Below are 20,424 nucleotides of genomic sequence, written 5' to 3'. Positions count from 1 at the left end.
ATTTGTTAAGTTCCTTGCTATGTGCCAGGCACTGTGCTAACACTTGGGCATTCAAAAAGAGGCAGAAGACCATCCCAGCTCTCAAGGAGCTTACAGTCTAGGCCATCAACTTTGTTGCATGAGGTAGGAAGCATGCTTCATCTTCAGTCGTTTGAAATCATGTTTAGTCATTGCATCGGTCAGAGTTCTAAAGTTTTTCAAAGTTATTTTTCTCTATGATGTTGTATGTAGCCTTTATAGAAATCATCCTTTTAGTTGGGCTCCCTTCCATGTGCATCATTTCCCCGAGCTCTCTCCAGTTTCCTCTGAAACTCTCCATTTTGTCATTTCTGGTGGCACCATACTCTTCCGTTACATTCATGTATCATAATTTGTTTTTCTTTCCTTATCTTTGTTGGCTTCTGTGTTTGCTTTCAGGCCAGATCTCTCCAACCCCTCCTGCATTATCTGAAAAGCTGGACAACTTCCATGGCACGGGAAACTCAACGTCAGAATTTGGTAAGAGCTCTGGCCAGTGGCACAGGTGGGACTGCTAGGGGGCTGGCTGGACAAATAGGTGATGTATATGGCTGCCTTTGGGATGATTTTAAAAACATCGAGAAGGCTCCCTGCCCTCAGATCTATGAGTCTGAAGAGCCACCAGTAGAAATCTAATGGCTTGAGTCTGAGACTTCTATCAGCGTGCTCTCTCTCCCAGGTTAGGACAGTCTCGAGAAGAAACTGAAATCCTTCACCAACCCCAGGGGTGGGAGCATGTGGAAATGAGCCACAAAATGAACATAGGAAAGAGGGGAGACCCAGGCCTAGTGGATGATCATCATCTTCAAAAACCCCTCATCCTGTGCCTTACTGGAGAGACTTGCCTAAAACACACACATCTCCCCACAGGGGATGTGGCCATTTTTAACTGGTTCTTTGGCTGCTAGTGGGCCAGAAGAGTAGCGTCTCTCTAACATTTTAGTATAGGAGGCAGGAAGCTATGTGGGTGGGAAATTGTACCTCTTTCTCACCCACCCCTTTGGGGATGGTTTGAGAGCAAAGAGAAACTCCTCAATCTGCTCGTCTTTGGGGGCCTTATACATAGGGGGCACCCCAAATGCCACTCTATAAGGGTGTCATTAGAGAGGAGGGCATTGATGTCATCTCTTCCTATCCCAGGCTCATATCTAGTACTACTTTCCTTTCTCTAGTCCTACCTCAATAGGTCTCCTGTAGCTCAATGACTCCCACTTCCCTATATGTTGGCTGTTTGTGAATTTTCCATAGAATCACAAACTATCAAAACTGGAGAGGATTGTCATGAACATGTGACCCACCCTCCCTTTTTTACAGATGGAACAACTGAGTCACTGATTTTAAAAACGTGACTCGCCCAAGGTTAAACAACTAGCCCAAGAACCCCAGAATCTCAGAGACTATCTAGTTTAATCTGTCCCCGTGCAGAGGCCCTGTATTTAGCATCCCTGACACATGGCTATCCATCTTTTCCCCTCAAAATCCTCTTGATTAAGAACCCACCACTTGCTGAAGCATGGACCACATTATCCTCTTTTGAATTATTCTAATTGTTGGGCAAGTTTTCTCATATGGAGCTAACTGTAACCTCTACCTATTCTCAATAGTCAATAAACATTGATTAAGTGCTTACTAAGTGTGAAATCCTGTACTAAACACTGGGGATACAAATGGGAAAAAGAAAGATAGTCTTTGCCCTCAAGGATCTTATAGTCTAATGGGGGAAGACAACACAAAAAATACTTATTCTCCCGGTTTTGCCCTCTAAGGACAAGTAAAATTCCTCTGCCACAAAATAAAACTTTTCAAATACTTGAAAAAAGTTATCATGTTGGAAGTTTTCTCTTCTCCAGGCTAAGCCTGCCCAGTTCCTTCAACCAATCCTCAAATGGCATAATCTTAAGGCTTCCCACCATCTTGGACCCCATCTGAATGGCCCTGTTTGTCAATTCCCTTCCCAAGATGTAGTACCCAGAACCAAATCCAGCTCTGTTCCAGATTTAATTGATCAGGGTAGAGTGTGGCAGGACTGTTACATCACTGTCTGGAGACCATCTTGGCTCTCTGAAGACAGCAATAGATTCTTTGGCCACCATATTTTGAGCTTGCAATCCACGTAAACCCTTAGATCTTTTTTAGATAACCTTTTAAGTTTAAATTTTTTCATTCTTAGTATTTCAATTTTATTTTTTACCATTCTTTTCTGCTTAAATTTTGTGCTCCAGATTTGCTCCCTCCCACCCACATTTTCTCATACCCTCTGAGAAGACAAGCAATATGATCTCAATTATACATTTGAAATCATGTGAAACATATTTTCATATTAGTCATATTTCTAAAAGAAGACAGAAAACTTAAAAAAAATGAGCAAGTTATGCTTCAATTTTTAGTCAGAGTTCATCACTTCTCTCTTGGGAGGTGGAGAGAATTTTTTCATCTTTGGTTTTATCTTGGGTCATTTTATTGATCAGAGGAGCTGAACTTTTCACAGATGATCATCATTATAGCACTGCTGTGGCTGTGCACAGTATTCTTCTCACTTCACTTTGCATCAGTTCGTAAAGTTCTTGACACGTTTTTCTGAAACTACTCACCTCATCATTTTCCACTAGCACAATAGTACTCTTTCACAATCATACAACACTTGTTCAGTGATTCTCCAACTGAGGAAAATGCCTTTCATTTCCAATCCTTTGCCACAAAAAGAGATTCTATAAATAAATTAATATGTGTGTGTTGTTTTCCTTTTTTCCTTTATTCTTTTTGGGGTACAGAAGTGATAGTGGTATTTCTTTGGATTACAGCCCTGGTAATGATATTATCAAAAGGTATGCCCAGTTTATACCCTTTGAGCAGAGGTCTAAATTGTCCTCCATAATGGTTTGACCAGTTCACCACTTCCCCAGCCTTTCTTTATTGTACATATTTTTCTGTCATCCCTTTCAGCATCTGGCATTTCTTATAGAGGTGAGGTGGTGTTCAGACTTGTTTTCATTCCAATAAATCAGTAGTGATTTATTTTACATGACTATAGATAGCTCTTACTTGTTGAAAAAAATTTAAATTATATACTTAGTAACCACCATTAACAACAATAAACATTTAACCAAACAAATGCATAAAAAATTATGTGCAAAACCACTAACTCCACATTGTTTATAGTATGTTTTAAAATATATAAATTATATTTATATGCTAATATAAACCCTCTGCTTTTGAGTTTCCTTTGGATTTGGATTTGTTTTACTTGGACATTTTTTCTCTTGATTTTGTGGCTGTTATTTTTCTAATGTAATCATAGTACGTATTATTCTTATTCTCTTTTCTTCTCTTCATAGATTTCCTTTATTTTCTTTATATTTCAAAAAGTTATCATTCCTAATAACATAATACATTCCATTACATTAAAATATCAAAACCTTTTCAGTTATTTCTCCTAATTATTGTGTTTATGTTATTTCCAGTTATTTTGTCATTATAAGCAAATCTTCCATGAGTATTTTCCTATATAACACAACTTTTTACCCTCTCAATAATGCCCTGTGGGCCTAATCCTAGTAAAGAGATCCGTAGGTCAACATGATTTTAATGGATATTTCCATATTGTTTTCTAAAAGACAATTCACAGCTTCTCTAGCAATGTAATATTAGGTCTCTTTCTCCATGTTCCTCTTAGCATTTAATTTGACCAATTCAATCTATCTGGTTCTCAATTAACATATATTACCAGGGCCATATTTAATTATATTGATCCATAGGCAGCAGATAATGTCTTGCCAGGACCATATTTTTCCAAAACCAATTCTTTCCAGTTTGGTCATACCTAGTAGAACTTTTGTTCCAATGCCACAACTCCTCAGGAATTTAACATCTGGATGCTATGACTCGATGCATACAGGTCCAATACCAATAATGCTTTCTTATCCATAGTTCCCCCCAACCTAACATAGTTACCTTGTTCATCCCTTCCAATTATATCCATTTTAGACCCAATTCCCTCAGAGATCATGACTACTTCTACCTTCTCTGGATCAGCTGAGGCCTAGTATATTCTGCATCAATCCCTCACCTTCACTCTATGTGTGTCTTTAATTTTCAGTAATATTCCTTATAAACAACATATTGTCAGGTCCTGATTTTTTATCTTTTCCTCTATCCATTTTCTTTTTGTGGGTGAATCCATCCCATTTACACTCAGTATCATGGTTACTGGCTGAACATTCTCATCTATTCCATTCCATCTCATTGTTTGTCCCTCTCTTCCTTTCTTTCTGTCACATCCCTCCTCAAATGTCCAATTTCCTTTGACCAATACCTCTCTGATTTACACTCCTTCCCCAAAGTCCTCTTTATAATCTCCCCTTGCCATCTTGCTTCCAAATTGTCTCACCTTTCTAAAGGTCCATGTTCCTGGCCCTTTAATTTTAAATTATTATTCTATTCATCTTTCCAAAAATCCCATCATTATCCCCCCAACCATGCCCTCCTACTTCTTGGCATGAGTTTGATTCTAAACATCCCTCCCCTATCTTGTTCTAAGAGTCCCTCTCTTATCCTCTCACCCTACCCTTCTACCTCTTGATGTGCCCCCCTCTAGGTATCCTTCCTTTAACTCCCTTTTCTTATCCTTTTCCCTCCCTTTATCTTAACCCACCCTTCCTTCTCTTAATCTCTCAGTCTCCCAAAAGGGATTCCCATTACCTCCCTTATCCCATCCCCCTTCACTCCTGTTTCTATGTACATTAAGAAGATTTTTACCCTTTTAAATGTTTATGTTGTTCTCTCTTTATCCCAGGCCTGATGAGAGTAGGATTCTAATACTAGCAGCCCTCTACCCCCTCCTTCTTTTCTCTGGGACAGGACACAGAGAGCATGCATCACCTTCAGTTCTATGAGTGGTCATTGGATTGATGCCAACCATATTGTCATAGGATAATAGGACCATAAATTTAGAGTTACAAGTAACCTTAGGGGTTGCCAAAATCAACCATATTAGTTTACAAATGATGAAAATGGGACCAATGCATGCCAAGTTCAAAGTCACATAAGTAGTGATCAGGCTGGAATGTGAACCCAATTGCTCTGATTCTAAATCCAGTATCCTTGGCACTGAACCTACACCAGTGCTTTGTCTATGATGTAGACCCCAGTACATGGTAAGGTCCTGAGCCTTGACCCTATCCCCTGTCCCTCAAGACACTGGACCCTCAAGAGTTTGCTCTTAGACCAGCCACTACATTCAGGTGTCTTATGCATTGCTCCTTCCAGGAAAGAAGTCTGTCCGTTTGGTGACTGGAACCAGCTCTTGCAATGGGACACTGCAGGTCAAGATTTCAGGATCCTGGCATCCTGTCTGTAAGGACTCCTGGAGCAACATGGCCAGCCTTGCTGTCTGCAGAGAGCTGAGTTGTTGGAAGATGGAGCCAATAGAGTCTGTTGCTGGGACACCTGCTCCAGAGGAACCAAAGCATCTCCCTGTGGGTAACTGGAGTGTGACCCTCAATGATACATGGGCCTTCTCTCTGAGGTCTGTGACCTGTGACAAAGGAGAGTGGAAGACCTGCAAGGTGCAGTCCGATGTATGTTCCAATGGGACGCCAACCAAGGTCAACTGTGAAGGTGAGGAGAGGATTCTCATACTGCCACCATACTGACCAGGACATCCTCTAGAGAAGAAGGACGTCTGGGCTTCCATCCCACAGATCATATTTTTGCCCAGGCTCCCTCTGCTCCAAAGGGAAGGGAAGGGAAGGGAAAGGAAGGGAAGGGAAGGGAAGGGAAGGGAAGGGAAGGGAAGGAAAGGGAAGGGAAGGGAATGAAAGGGAAGGGAAGGGAAGGGAAGGGAAGGGAAGGGAAGGGAAGGGAAGGGAAGGGAAGGGAAGGGAAGGGAAGGGAAGGGAAGGGAAGGGAAGTGAAAATAAAGGTGAGGAGAATTCAGTAAACAAGAGAGAGTGGGAGATGTACTTTATCACCAGAATTCTTCACAGATGGGAATTATCTCTAGTAAGTAAATAAGCAAGAATTCTCTCTCACAAGCTTTTCCCTCTCTATTTCTTCTTTCCAAATCTCTCATCTCCACGGCTGCATCTCCCTTTCTCTGTTTGCATCTCTGCTTCAATTGCTCCAACTCCCCATCTCTTCCTTAATCCTTAAATATCCTCCATTCTCTCACTCTTCATTTCCATCTCTCTCTGCTGACCTCACATTTGGTCATTTATCTTGTTTATCTTCTTCTCCTCTTTCCTTTCCTTCTTTCCTTCCTCCCTCCCTTCCACATCCCTTTCCTCTGTGCCTTCTTTTTATCCTCTGTCTGTCTCTCCCTCCTTTCCTTTGTCTCCCTCCTCTCCCAGAAGTCCATGCTGTGCGGCTGATGGATGGAGGTAGTCGCTGTGCCGGTAGGGTAGAGCTGAAGGACAAAGGCTCCTGGGGGACTGTGTGTGATGACGCCTGGGACCTGAATGATGCCATGGTGGTGTGCCAACAGCTGGGCTGTGGTAGGGCTGTAGACATCCCAGGGGCCTCAGTCTTCCAGAAGGGCAAAGGACCTATCCACCTGGATGAGGTGAATTGCTCTGGGACTGAGCTCTCCCTGTGGGAGTGCCCTGCCCAGAGAGATCATGACTGTCATCACAAAGAGGATGCCGGTGTGGTTTGCTCAGGTCTGTCCTTTTGCCTGTCTGTATTTTCTGTGCCCTTAGGTCCCTATGATGCTTTAGCCCTCATCTCATGGGTGCATTGAAACTCAATTCAATTCCACAAATATGTGCTCTTGGGTACAAAGCATTGTGCTAGGCTTTGGGGATACAAAGAAAAAAAGGAAACCGTCTCTGCCCTCAAGGAGCTTACATTCTCTAGGGAGAGTCAGCCCATGCACACAGAAATATAACCAAAATCAATCCAGAGTGGTTTGGTGGGGAGGGAAGCTCCAGGGTCATGGGCATCAGGGTGAGCTTCACACCTAGGCACTGTGGGCACTCCAGCAGAATGGACGGGCTCTGGGTTTCCCTGGCTAGAGCCCTCCACCTGCTGAGGGAAAGGGAGCCCCCAGTGACCTAGCTGATGGCCTTGGAGTGTCTCTGGTGTAGGAGAATTCTTTCTTCTGCACCTCATCTGCTGATGAACTACTCCAAACTTTGGCTGGCCCTGGGGAACAGAATGGCCTAGGTTGGTGGCTCTGTGGCCTTTTCACGGGAGTATCCAGCACCCCCTGGCACCCCAGCTTCCATCTCCCCTCCTCCCAGGGTCAAAGGCATTGACAGCAGTTTTAGAGGGAGAAGTCCATCCTATGTGACCACTGCCACCACTCTTTGATCCCTCAGAGCAATGGGAATGGGCAGCAAGGCCGGGTCAGCCCCTACAACTTCTGCTCCTCTGGCTGGCCCCAGAGCCTCCTCACCCATGCCTCTGCCTGATTTCCCAGCCCTCTGTTGTCTGTCCCTCCCCCCTCGGAGGGCTCCCACGTTGACTGAAGTGTATGTTTTCTCTTTGATCCCCTCTGCTAGACTCCCTAAGTCAGAATACGTCATGGATTCCTGAGGTCACCTCCAATTCTCAGCTGCCCACAGCAGGTGAGCCTTCCAAGTTCAGAGTTCCAATCCTCTCCCAGGGTTGGTTGTGGATGGAGGGGAGTTATGCATCCTCCCCCAGGAACCCTCCTGGGTACTTCATGGGTAGCTCCTCCATTCTAGACCCATGATGCATCAGAGTCATGCACCGAATTCTCACCTCTCTGGATTCATTCAATTCAAATCCAGTTATACAAAGGGATCCCTGGGCTGGGGACAGAACAAAGGGCTTTTGCAGTTAGAAGGACTTAAGGCAGCTGGGTGTGTAATGGGCAAAGTGCTAGGCTTGGAGTCAGGAAGATCTGAGTTCAGACAGCTGTGGGACCCTGACTGGCCCAGGATGTGGGATGGTCCCCTTCTGATCTGGGGACCAAGGCTGAGCCTGCTCTTCTTCTTACTCACATGGGGCCTCTTACTTCTAGCATCCCCTGTGCCTTTGGGAATACAAAAGAATGAATTTCGGGAGCGCATCCTCCTCATCCTCTGCATTGTCCTAGGAATTCTCCTCTTGGCGGCACTCCTAGCTCTGACTTTCATCTTTCTGAAGATTAAAGGAAAGTATGGTAAGGGTCCAGGACACCCTGATGCTAAGCATGAAAAGGAGACCCAATCCCTAGGGACATGCATGCTCTTCCAGATGGGGATGAGATTAGTCTACCTACCCCCAGAGAGCACTGGGGCAAACTGGGTAAACTGAGGTCCCAAGCAACAGTGCCCAACTAATGAAGGATGGAAGCTTGGGATCAAAAGCCAGGCCTTCTGAACTCCTAATTCCAAACTCTTTCCATGCTCCATTTGTCTCCCACCCTCAGCCCTCCCAGTCATGAAAAATCATAATCAGGAGACAGCCACGACCACCATCGGAAGCAACAATGAGGTCTCTCTGACCATCCCCAAAGAAGAAGGTAGGAGTCCATCCACCTAGATGGACAGTGGAGGGCTGGAGGTAGATGAGGGGTTGGAGCTTGGAGATGGAGAGGAAGCATCAGCATTTCCTTGGGCTCTTATGACAAAATGGCAGGCATTACTGGAGCCAAGAGCTACAAAGGAATGTAGAGTATCATTTCAAGACAGAAAGGGGAGATCTTTTGTTTCCAGAGCAAATAACTGGTGTGCCTATTGACTAATGCATTTGTGGCATCCTCACTACTCCAAATGGACCAGCCAATCAGCTCCCTACCAACTCCCAATCCTGCCCATTCCCACTGCCCGCTTCCTACTCTCCATTTCCCACTTTCTCCTCTATTGCTTTTTTCATGGGCCTGGATTCCAATCCTGCCTCTGTCCCTACCTGGGAGACCCAGGGCATGTTGTTGAGATTCTCTGGGCCCCAGTTCTCTCATCTATAAGGAGAATTCTAAGGTCTTCCAGCTCTGGGTCTCAGGTTCTCTGCCCCCTCTTTAGTGTGTCTTCCCTCCTCTCTTCTGCTTTTCCACTCTCTTCCCAGAGGATCTAGAGCTCAAAGCTCTAGCACTCTATGTGGTTATCTAGAACAACTCCTTCATCTTACAGATGGGGAAGCTACAACCCGTAGATGTTAGACAACCTGTTCCAGGTTACACAAGTAGAAGGAACCTCTAGAGGCTGGATTGGAGCCTTTGTCCTTTGAGTTCAAATTCGGTCCTTTCCCACCATGTCACCATGTGTTCACCCCTAACTAACTAATGGAGCACGAGCTCCTCGAGGGCTTCCACTTCTCATTTTTTATCTCGGTGTCCCCAGTGCCAAGCACATGCCAGGCACACAGTAGGCACTTGCTCTCTCCTCTTCCTTTCCTGACTTTGTTGTTTTCTTCCCAGAACCCAAGCTTTCCTTGCAAGTGGGAGCCCCACCCTCCAAGGACTCTGAATCAGACTCTGACTATGAACACTATGACTTCCACAGCCAGCCCCCTGTGCCCCTCTCCACCTTTGCTAGTGAGTGTCTCCCTGCCTGACTCCCTGGTCCAGGGAGCTCAAGCTGAATAAAAGGGTGCCAGGCTGGAGGATGGGACTTCTGGGTGCCACTGTCAAGTTTTATCACTCTCTTAGGGTGACCTTCACTACTCTCTGCCTCATTGATTCTTTCTGGGAAATGGGAAAATTTGTTCTTATTCTTTAGGGAAAGGGGTTTATGGGTGCTAAATGCGTCAAATTTGGATAGATTCTTGTTAGGGCCATCTTCCTTCCTTCCTTCCTTCCTTCCTTCCTTCCTTCCTTCCTTCCTTCCTTCCTTCCTTCCTTCCTTCCTTCCTTCCTTCCTTCCTTCCTTCCTTCCTTCCTTCCTTCCTTCCTTCCTTCCTTCCTTCCTTCCTTCCTTCCTTCCTTCCTTGTGATGGCAGCATCTCTGTCCTGGCAGTCCTTTACTCTTCACCCCCACCTTAGCATTCTTAGCCCACCTCAACCTTCATTTAGATCATGTCTGTATTGTGACTCAAAGGGCAAAGTTGGGGTGGGGGAGGACAGCCCCCTGGAGCTCAGGGGGCTATTTGCCACTCCCACCCACCTCAGCCAACGCCCCTCCCTCCTTCCCCCCCCCCATTGGAAGGCCTTGAGGATGGACTGAGTGAGAAATGGGATGCTGGGGTTTAAGGTAGGGGTCTAAGCAAGGCTCTCATCACTTATGGAGGAGTGTTTATCACTGAGTCTCACACTGCCAGGACGACAGACCATTTAACCTACAAGCTGGGAGCCACCTCTGAAGTCACAAGCCAACTCCCCCATTTTATAGACGAGGAAACTGAGGTCCTGGGAATGCTCAAATGACTTCTCTAAAGGCCTACATATTAGAAATTGGTCCTCTGACTCCGGGGGTGGCATTCTTTCCTCACTAACACCTTCTTAGAGGATCTTATAAGATCCCAGATCTCTGGCTAGAAAAGATCTCAGAGGCCACTGAGGCACTCCCTCATTTTACAGATGTGGAAACAATCCCAGGAAAGGGAAATGACTTATCCAAGATCACTCCAGTAGTATGTGGCAGACTCAGGATTCTCACTCCAGGACCCTGAGTCTAGCTCCATCTTTCCATCCTGCCTTCCCTTCGGCTGGGGGGACACTAGAGACCAAGAAGTCCACAGAGGAAGAATTGGCAGTTGGAGTTAGGGAAGGAAGCTGCCCCTCGCTAGGCTGCCTTGGGGCTGGGGCTGGAGCTATTCCCATAGATGGAGCCCAATCAAGAGAGCCTCATTAATGGGGACTTGAAGGCTTGCCAAGGGCATCGCAGAAGCCTGTAAGCAGGCCAGGCAGAGAGTGGGATGAGGGTCATCAGGGCCCTGGTCAGGGAGTCAGAGGGGCGAGTGACTTGCCCAGGTTCACCCAGCTTGCAGGTTTCAGAGGGATGGAGGATTCAAACCCAGGTCTTTCCTCCACAATCTCTCTGGGGCTCATTCCCCATCCCCAACACCGCTAGCCTTAGGCATGGCCCCCTGAGATCTCTGCGCCCTCCTCCACTGTCCCAGGGCAGGGTTGTTAGGCCCCCACTCTGCACCACCACCACGGTCTCTGCTTTCAGACTCCCAGAAGTACCAAGTGACAGAGGAGATGGCCCAGCAGAACAGGTTCAGGATGCCGACCCTGCAGGAGGGTAAGAGGAGCCTTCTGCCATGGAGGGATGGGATGGGGTGACTCTGGGGCTTTTTTGTGGACTCGACTTACCCCGAGATGCTCCGGCAGCTGCAGCTTCCCTCTCCCACCCACTGTGGCCCTTAACAAACTCTGTGAGCACAGGGAGGCTAGTGCAATGGAAAGAGACTTGGATTTAGAGTCAGAAGGCCCGGGTTTGAATCCCAGCTGTGCCACTTACAATCTGTATGACCTTATCCAAATTGCTTCCCCTCTGCAGGTCTCAGAAACAGGTTAAGTACTTCCTTCACAGATTTATTGATTTATTTATTAAACCCCGACCTTCCTTCCATCTTAGAAGCAATACTATGTATTAGTTTTAAGGCAGAAGAATGGTAAGGGCTAAGCAATAGGGGTTAAGGGACTTGCCCAGGGTCACACAACTAGGAAGGATTTGAGGCCTTGATTTGAACTCAGGACCTCCCATCTCTGGGCCTGGGTCTCCATCCACGGAGCCACCCAGCTGTCCCCTACAGGTTTATTTTTAAAGTGTTCTGTAAGCCTTAAAACACAATATCGAGGTGAGTTACTATTGGTCTCTTCTCTGGGCCTCAGTTTCCCCAAATGTTAAAAGGGGGGATAGACTAGGGGATCTCTGAGGTCCCTTCTAGTTCCAAATCCTAAAACCCTAAGAAAGGTGTTGCTTTGAAGATGAACTGAAGTCTTCATGCCAAAATGCTTGTTGACCAAGTGGCTAACTTCAGTTCATCTTTTTATGTCCTCACAAAGGTTCGTCTTCTTCCCCTCTGTTCTAATCCTCCCATGTTGACCTTGCACTGCAGATCACCCCGTCCCAGCTCCCCAGAATTACCAGAGGTACAACAACGAGTCAAGCACCTCTTCTGGGGAAGATTACTGCAATAGTCCCACCAGCAAGCTGCCTCAGTTCAACTTCCAAGGCTTTCCTTCAGAGAGCAAATGCCTCCTGAAGGCAGCTCCTAACCTGGAGCTGGCTGGGTCTCGGGCCACTCTGCTTGGTGAGTTTCTCCAGGGGAGGAGCTCTCGATCTATCAAATGTAGGTGAAGGGTTCCTTGGAAAGGTGGGGATCTACGGGTGCAGAATGGCACATGCAATGTCACTGGGTCCATTGAGTTTTCTTGGATGGTTTTCCTGGCAAGGGAAAGCTTACTGGATGGGCAGGAGAGGCAAAGAACCTGAAATGACTAATGAACAAACAAGAGCACCCAGCAGGCTTCTCTTCTTAAAAATCTGGTTGGAAGAAGCATGAAACCCACCTTTTCTGGGAACTGGGAATCCATAGAATTCTAGAGCCAGAAGGAGTCTAGGAAGTTGCCTCCTGCCTCCGCCACCTTAAGGGCAAAGGCTCTGGACTTAGGAGGTGTCTAGCCCAACCATCTCTTTCTATAAACCACCCAAAGAACAACCACCTCCCCAAGGCCCAGGGGCTTGCAAGGTCAAGACCATGTAGATAAGAAGTGGCCAAGCCAAGGGTCAATCCCTGAGCTTCAGGTTTCAAGTCCATTGATCCTTCCATTTCACCCTGTGCCCTCTCACTTTCTCAGTTCCTTCTGGGATTGCTGGAATATGCCTTTCACTGGGTAGAGGTCAGGGGTGGGGAACTCAAGTCCATTGGGCTGCACGATCGCTTTTGTTCAGCCATTTTTCAGTTGTGTCTGACTCTTAGTGATCCCATTTAGGATTTTCTTGGCAAAGAAAATGAAGTGGTTTTCCATTTCCTTCCCCAGCCCATTTTACTGATGAAGAAACTGAGGCAAACAGGGTTAAGTGATTTGCCCAAGGTCCCACAGCTAGGAAGTGTCCGAGGCTAGTTTTGAATTCAGGAAGACGAATCTTCCTGCCTCCAGACCCAGAGCTCTATCCACTGCCGTTCCTAAAATATCGAATTTCTCTCCCCAGCTCGTTGGCTTGGTTGGTAGACTGGGAGAGGAAACATCTCCTCAGTGACCCTCATTCCTCTGAATTTGGTTATCTATCTTAATGAACAAGGAAATCCATTTTAAGAAGGAAACCCATAACTAGAGAGTTCAAAGCAGAGTGACTAGCGTGGTTCTGGCATCTGACAGCCATGTGGAGGACCTGGGGATGTTTGACTGAAAATAAAATACTCAGGGGAACACAGAAAGATCACAGGATTGAGGAGTCAGGACTTGGGTTCAAATCCCAGCTTCTCTACTTACTACCTTTGTGACCTTGAACAAATCACTTTCCTGGGTCTCCATTTTCTCACCTGTGAAATAGGAATGATAATCCCTGAATTGCCTGTCTCCCAAGCCAAGGAAAATCTAGAAGTGCATTATTAGCCTCCTCTCTGGCCTTTAGCTTCCCATCTGTCAAATGGGGATGGGGAAAGAGCCTAAAGAACCTGCAAGGTCTTTTCCATCCCTAAATTCTATGTGAGTCTCAGAAAGTTCTTTTTGGGTCTAACTTGAAGCCCTCCTGCTGCAGATTATCTTTCTGGGAAAACAGTTCACCTTCCCTCTAACCCCACAAACCTCTTACCCCTTGGACTGTAGATGCCTCCATCCCAGCTCCTCAGAATCACCTGAGGCACAATAGCGAGTCCAGCACCTCTTCTGGGGAAGGTTACTGCAATAGTTCCACTGGAAAGCTGTCTCAGTCCAACTTCCAGGGCTTTTCTTCAGAGAGGAACCTCCTGGAGCCAACTCCAAATCTGGAACTGGCTGGGTCCCGGGCCACTCTTCTTGGTAAGTTTGTCCAAAGGAGAAACCTTTATTCCATCAAATATGGGTGGAGGGTACTTGGGGGAAAGGAAGAGGGTTATGGGTGCAGAAGATGGCATACCTGACATATCTACTTACTGTACCAGTTCTATTTGCTTAACTTTCTCTTTGTTACAAGTGAAGGTTCGCAGGGCAAATAGGAGGAAGCAACAGAGCTCCCACATGAGAGACAAAATAGGGCTTGATTTTTTTAGTCTTAAAAATGTTTTATTTAATTAATTAATTTAGAATATTTTTCCATGCTTACATGATTTATGCTCTTTCTCTCCCCTCTTCCCACCCCTTCCCATAGCTGATGCCCAATTCCACTGGGTTTTACATGTGTCATTTGATCCAGACCTATTTCCATATTACTGATATTTGCACTAGGGTGATCATATAGAGTCTCCATCCCCAGTGATATCCCTATCGACCCATGTGATCAAGCACTTGTTTTTCTTCTGTGTTTCTGCTCCCACAGTTCTTCCTCTGGATGTGGATACATTTTTTCTCATAAGTCCCTCAGAATTGTCCTGGGTCATTGCATTGTTACTAGTTGCAAAGTCAGTTACATTGGATTGTGCCACAGTGTATCTGTCTCTGTGTACAACATTCTCCTGTTTCTGCTTCTTTCACTCTGTATCACTTCCTGGAGGTTGTTCCAGTCCCCATGGAATTCCTCCACTTTATTATTCCTTTGAGCACAGTAGTATTCCATCACCAACATATACCACAATTTGTTCAGCCAGGGCATCCTCTCATTTTCCAATTTTTGGCCACCACAAAGAGTGCAGCTATGAATATTCTTGTACAAGTCGTTTTCCTTATGATCTCTTTGGGGTATAAACCCAGCAGTGCTATGGCTGGATCAAAGGGCAGGCAGTCTTTTAGTGCCCTTTGGGCATAGTTCCAAATTAGGGCTTGATTTTTTAAGAAAGAAGCATCAATAGACTTTTAATTTTTAAACATTGAGTTGGATCAGTTCCAGATAGAGAGCTGATGGCTTCAGAGGATGGATTGAAACAACCTTCCTCCTCCTCCTCCTCCTCCTCCTCCTCCTCCTCCTCCTTCCTTTTCTTTTTCTCCTCCTCAATAATGATAATCAGTGGAAAGATTTCCATTTTATAGTTGAGAACCTGAAGCAGTTAGAAGTTAGTGAGTTGCCCAGGTAGAAAGCATCTGAGACAGCATTTAAACTCAAGTATTCCAGATTGCAGGCCCAGCATTCTAGCTAGTGTGCCATCTAGTTGGTGATAATCAAATGAAGGACTTGGGGGTGTTTAGCTTGGAGAAGAAAGTCTTAGAGGAAGGATAGGAGGGTGGTCTTCACAAAAGAAGGCAGAGTAATATTATGGACACAGCATTGGCCTGGGAGTTTGGAATACCTGAGTTCAAATTCTAACTCTTCTACTTAGGATTAATTCAAGACCCTGGATAAGTCATTTCACTTCCTCTGAACACCAGTTTCTTCATTTATAGAATGAAGAAATTGGACTAGATGGCCCTTAAGGGTCCTTCTAGCTCTGGATGTCTGATCTTGTAAGTCAGCTCACCTCTCTGAGACTCACTTTCCCTATCTATAAAGAGACAAGATTGGGCTAGCTGGTTTCTGAGGTCCTTTCCAGATCTTGACCTATGAATCTCTGGTCCTAAGTATTTAAAGACCTGCCATGTGAAAGAGGAACAGTCATTTCCATGCTGCAGAGATGTGGGTTTAAGCTTCATGTCAGGAAAGACTTCCTACTAGTGAGAACTATCCCAAAGTGGAATCAATGGGCTGCCTTGAGAGGTGGTGAGTTCCCTGTCCCTGGAGGTCTGTATTCAGAGGCTAATGGGCCATTCCCAAAGGATCCTTGTTAAGGTACAGATTGGACAGACTGGTCTCAGATCCGTTCCAAGTTGCTTCGGGGACTCTATCAATGGTGTGTCTCCAGTCGAACCCAAATCTGCCTCTGCCCCTTTCCCCCAGGGTTTCTAACTTGGCTCCCGGGGGGTCCCAACAGCCAAGACCTGGTCTGAAAGGTCTTGCCTTGTTTCTGTTTCCCCTCCAGGAACCTGCCCTGGAGTTGTTTCAGCAGCACCAGCGGCTGAGGACAGTTCCAGCACCTCCTCTGGGGAGTGGTATGAGAATTATGACTCACCCCAGCCCCCTCCCTTGGTGCCCTTTGGTTGTCCAGGTAATACGGGGGATATAAGAGAGGGAAATGTTCGTGGGCCAATGGGGAGCAGTCAGGAAGGTTGAGATGTTTGCTTGGATGAGTGAGGCTTGAGGCCAAGGCAGAGAAAGAGGGGCACATGCAGTATGTGTGTGTGTGTGTGTGTGTGTGTGTGTGTGTGTGTACTCACACACAAAATCATTTATACCTTTTTAATGAAGGAGGAGAAGGAATTAAGAGATAAGGAAGAGAAGGTGGGCCTAATAGGGTAGGATGAAGTTGGAGCATGTGGGAAGATGGGCTCATTAGAGCTTTTTTTTAACCCTTCCTTTCAGACTTAGAATCAATACTAAGTATCAGTTCTAAGGCAGAAGGATGGCAAGGGCTGGGCAATTGGGATTAAATGATTTACTCAAGTTCACACAGCTAGGAAGTGTTTGAGAACAGATTTGAACCCAAGACCTCCCATCTCCAGGTCTGGCTCTCTATCCATTGAGTCACCTAGCTGTGCCATTGCTTGAGCTTTGAGATGTAAAGATCACAGGCTCCTAGAGTGAGAGCTAGAAGGGGCTTTAGATCAAAGTCAAATCCATTAATTCATAGATGAAGAAACTGAGGTTTGAGGCAACTACCTTATTCCTCCTCCCTTCAGTTGAATGAGGAGGGATTATTAATAAGTACAACAAGAGCAGCAAGCATTTTACATATCGTATCTGGTCCTCACAACAACTCTGGGGGTTGTTGTGTGTGCTATAATTGTCATCTACATTTTGGAGGTGGATAAACTGAGGCTGAGAGCAGTTGAGTGACTTGCCAAGGTCACATAAGATCGGAGATAGAATTGGAATTCCATTCTATCTCGACTAAGCCCTCCAAACTCTGGCCTATCTAACATATCCTCATGGACCTTTTGCTTCTCTCTCCAAGAAGTGTAGAAACAAGATCCATTTCTTTGGGGTTGATTCTCTAGTCCTGATTTTATGATTTAGGTCTCCATCTTATAGGGCAGGGCTGGCTTGCTTGACTGTTGTACTGTAGGACCTAGATTCAAATCTCCGCTCTGCTGCTTACTTACCTGTGTGACTGGTAACATGACTTCTGTGAGCCTCAGTTTCCTCCTTTGTAAAATGAGAAAACTGAATTAGAGAGTCTGTGAGGTCACTTCTTTCTGGGGCTTAGTTTTCTCCTCTGTAAGATGAAGGAATTGGATTCTAAGGATCTCTAAGGTCCTTCCTAGTTCCAAATCTGTGATTCTATTTTGGGTTTGGTTCAATGTCCTTGCCAGCAGCTGTGTTCTTTAGTGGGGGAAGGGCTCATTATTCCTCAGCTTTGGGGTTCTCGATATTAGGCACCTCAATTCAGTGGGGGAAGATGTGCTGAGCAGAGGGTGGTTGGAGAAAGGAGATAAGAGCCCTAAGGGTTGTATTCCTTGGGCATGGTCTAACATTGGGATTCTGGGAACCAGAGGACACAAGCATCTCATGGTATAAGGTGTAGGTGCCAACTACATCTTTTGCATTGGGCAGAACCACGTACCCCAGCAGTCATGGGCAGTCTTGAAAATGACTCATCTGATGAGGAGTACGATGACATCAGAGCTGCATAGGACAAGACCTAGAAAGAGAAAAAAAGGATGCCTGTTGATTCCTGCTCCACCTGCCGCCACTCCTGCTTCCCTGCCTTCCTTCTCTACTGGACTGCCCAGGACCATGAGACCATACCGATTCAGATCTTTGGATTCACCAATGTGGAGAGAAAGATCCCCTTCCCTAACCTGAATTAATCAGCCTCCATCTTGCAACTCCTGAGCCTCAAACCAATTAACATCAGCTGGGATGTCTTGACCTTGGTTCCCCCATGAATCTACAAACGTGACGCAGCTTATCCTTAGTAGATGGTGGAAGGAGAAGCCAGATTTGTAAGGAACCTCAGCAGACATCTAGTCCAGGGATTTGACCAAGAACCCCTTCTATGACAATGCCAACGCGCAGTCATCCAGCCTCCGCTTGAACATCTCCAGCCTTCTGAATTAGCGCATTCCTCTTTTGGACAGCTCCTCTTGTGCCTGACCTTTCTCAGTACTCTGATCCCACCCCACCACCCACACTGACCCTCATTCTGCCTTCTGGCGCCAAGTAGAACAAGCTTTATCCTCCTACCCAATGACATCCCTCCCTCCACTTGAAGGACTTCCATGTCCTCTGTGTCATCTTTTCTCGAATTGAAATATCTCGGGCTCTTCAGTCCTCCAAAGGGGCTTCTGGTCCTTCTAAACCCCTCCTCTCCTGCTAGTGAACTGCCAACATCTCCTCCATCTCCTAGGCTGGTTGCTCTCAAGTTGTCCCCAGAATATAACAGAACTGGGTCTCAATTTAGAATCAGAGGATCTGGGGTTGAGTCATGCTTCTATAGGCCCTTGGGCAAGTCTACCTGTTAACTACAGCAGAGGTCACAGGAAGAGCCAGGCTATGGAGATCTCCTCGGGGTCCCATCCCTGAGGATCCCAGGAGGCATTGGGGACTCCCAGTGGAGACCTCGCCTCACACCTAGAAGAGAGACCACTTCATCCCAGAGCCCAGAGAATTCCTTAGAAGCAGGGGCTGGAGGGTTGCTAATGGTGAAGACTGAGACAGGAGCCCACCATTCCTTCCCGTCCCTCTCCAGCTGAGGAGATTTGCAGAGAGTCGTTTTATTCTCCACTTGATTAAAAAAAAAAGAATGTAACTTACAGAGAAATGGCCGCTGTACATAATTCCCCTTCATCCCTGACTGGAATGAGTCCCAAAGAAGGAGGAGAAGGTCATTCAGTCCTGATGACACTGAGAATAAATGGGCTCTCTGAGCAAAAACTGGAGTGTGGTGTCAATACGAGGGTTTATGGTCAAGAGACTTTTTGATTCTAGTGGGGTCAGACCCTGGACAGAGGCCAGGCAGCAGGAGGAGCGGCTTCCCAGGGACAGACTTGTCAGTCGGTTAAGCAGTCATTGAGCTTAGTGAGCACTTGCTCAGTGCAAGAGGCCCTGGGGACAAAGCCAAAAGCCAGTCCGTGCCGGTCCTCAAAGGGCTTTCAGCCTATCGGACAGCATCCATGCATTTCTGTTGTTCATTGCTCTGTCAGGACCTACTCTTTGTGACCCCCATGGACCACAGCTATCCCTGGGGCTTTCTCGGCAAGGATGCTGGAGTTGTTTGCCACTTCCTTCTCCAGTGGATCCACACTTACATGCAGATAGATAGGCAGACAGACAGATAGATAGATGGATGGATGGATGGATGGATAGATAGATAGATATAGATAAGGAGATAGAGAGGTAGGGAGATAGACAGGAATGGAGGAGAGAAAGATAGGGAGAAGAGATAGATAGGGAGATAGGGATAGAGGAGAGAAAGATGAATAGGGAGGAAGCAGGAGAGGGGGAGGGGGAAGATGGGGAGAGGAGGAAAGGGGAAGAGGGAGGGAGATACAAGCTCAGTTGAGATGGAGGATAATAGCAGCTGGCAGGGATCAAGGACTCATGTAGAAGTTGTCATCAGTGCCAAGTCTTGAAGTAAACAAGAATTTTAAGGTTCAGAGGTGAGTCCGTCAGCAGCTGACAAGCATTCAGCAAGTGTTTAATGTGTGATATGCATCATGAGAAACTCTGGGGGTCCAAAGGAAGGCAAAAACAACCCCTCCCCCCCCCCACAGTTCTGGCCTCAAGGAGCTTACATCCTAATTAGGGAGATCATATGTAAACATCTAAATCCACATAAGCTCTCCCCAGAGTATATAAAGAGGAACTGAAGGGGAAAGGCACTAGGAGCTGTGGGGAGGCCAGAAAGGCCTCCTGCATGAGGTAGAATTTGAGCTGAGACTTGAAGGAAGGCAGGGGAATAAAGAAGGCAGTCTTTCAGGCATGGGGCACCCCCAAAGGCCCAGAGGTGGGAAACTGAGTATGGTATTCAAGGAACAGACTGGGCCAGAATATGTCAAGGGAACTAATGTAGAATGAGGTTCCATCTGCTCACCCCCCACCCCCAAGCATGTCCAATAGACATAGGGACATTTCAACAACTGAATTCGACAAATGCTCATTAAGTGCCTATTATGTGCAAAGGACTGTGTCTGGGTGAGAGAGGGCTGGTGCCTAGAATGCCCCTGAACTGGGCTTTGACCTCATTGGAGGAAAGTGACCCTAATTCCTTGGGCTCTAATTCAAGGAATGCTTCTGGAAAGGTCAGAATATTAGGGGCGACACCAGAGGCTTTTTTTCTCCTTCATGCTGGGAGTTTTCAATTTATTTCAGCCTGGTCTGTGTGTCGGACCTCTCCTGAAGTCTTTCTCCAGGGCTTTGTCCTAGCATGGAAGTTACTCTGGGCTCTCAAGGGATCTGGCCAACCCTG

At 46.3% G+C, this 20,424-nt stretch overlaps 1 protein-coding gene across 1 annotated transcript in view; it reads left to right on the top strand.

Moving 5' to 3' along the window:
• The window catches only part of CD6 (CD6 molecule), a 47,591-nt gene extending 28,694 nt beyond the window's left edge, over positions 1-18,897 (top strand). Inside the window, exons 2-13 of the mRNA XM_056801646.1 lie at positions 418-498; positions 5,284-5,634; positions 6,366-6,674; positions 7,518-7,583; positions 8,003-8,143; positions 8,393-8,485; positions 9,380-9,496; positions 11,073-11,144; positions 11,965-12,159; positions 13,679-13,870; positions 15,937-16,062; positions 17,568-18,897. Of these exons, the coding sequence (XP_056657624.1) occupies positions 418-498; positions 5,284-5,634; positions 6,366-6,674; positions 7,518-7,583; positions 8,003-8,143; positions 8,393-8,485; positions 9,380-9,496; positions 11,073-11,144; positions 11,965-12,159; positions 13,679-13,870; positions 15,937-16,062; positions 17,568-17,647 (1,823 nt within the window). The 3' untranslated portion in view covers positions 17,648-18,897. The remainder of the gene's footprint in view (positions 1-417; positions 499-5,283; positions 5,635-6,365; positions 6,675-7,517; positions 7,584-8,002; positions 8,144-8,392; positions 8,486-9,379; positions 9,497-11,072; positions 11,145-11,964; positions 12,160-13,678; positions 13,871-15,936; positions 16,063-17,567) is intronic.
• The last annotated feature ends 1,527 nt before the right edge of the window (positions 18,898-20,424 follow it).

The sequence above is a fragment of the Monodelphis domestica genome, chromosome 6 (genome assembly GCF_027887165.1).
Source record: "Monodelphis domestica isolate mMonDom1 chromosome 6, mMonDom1.pri, whole genome shotgun sequence".
In the NCBI taxonomy this organism is placed as follows: domain Eukaryota; kingdom Metazoa; phylum Chordata; class Mammalia; order Didelphimorphia; family Didelphidae; genus Monodelphis; species Monodelphis domestica.
Note: the sequence above shows the minus strand (reverse complement) of the source record. Positions and strands in the feature narration are given on the sequence as shown.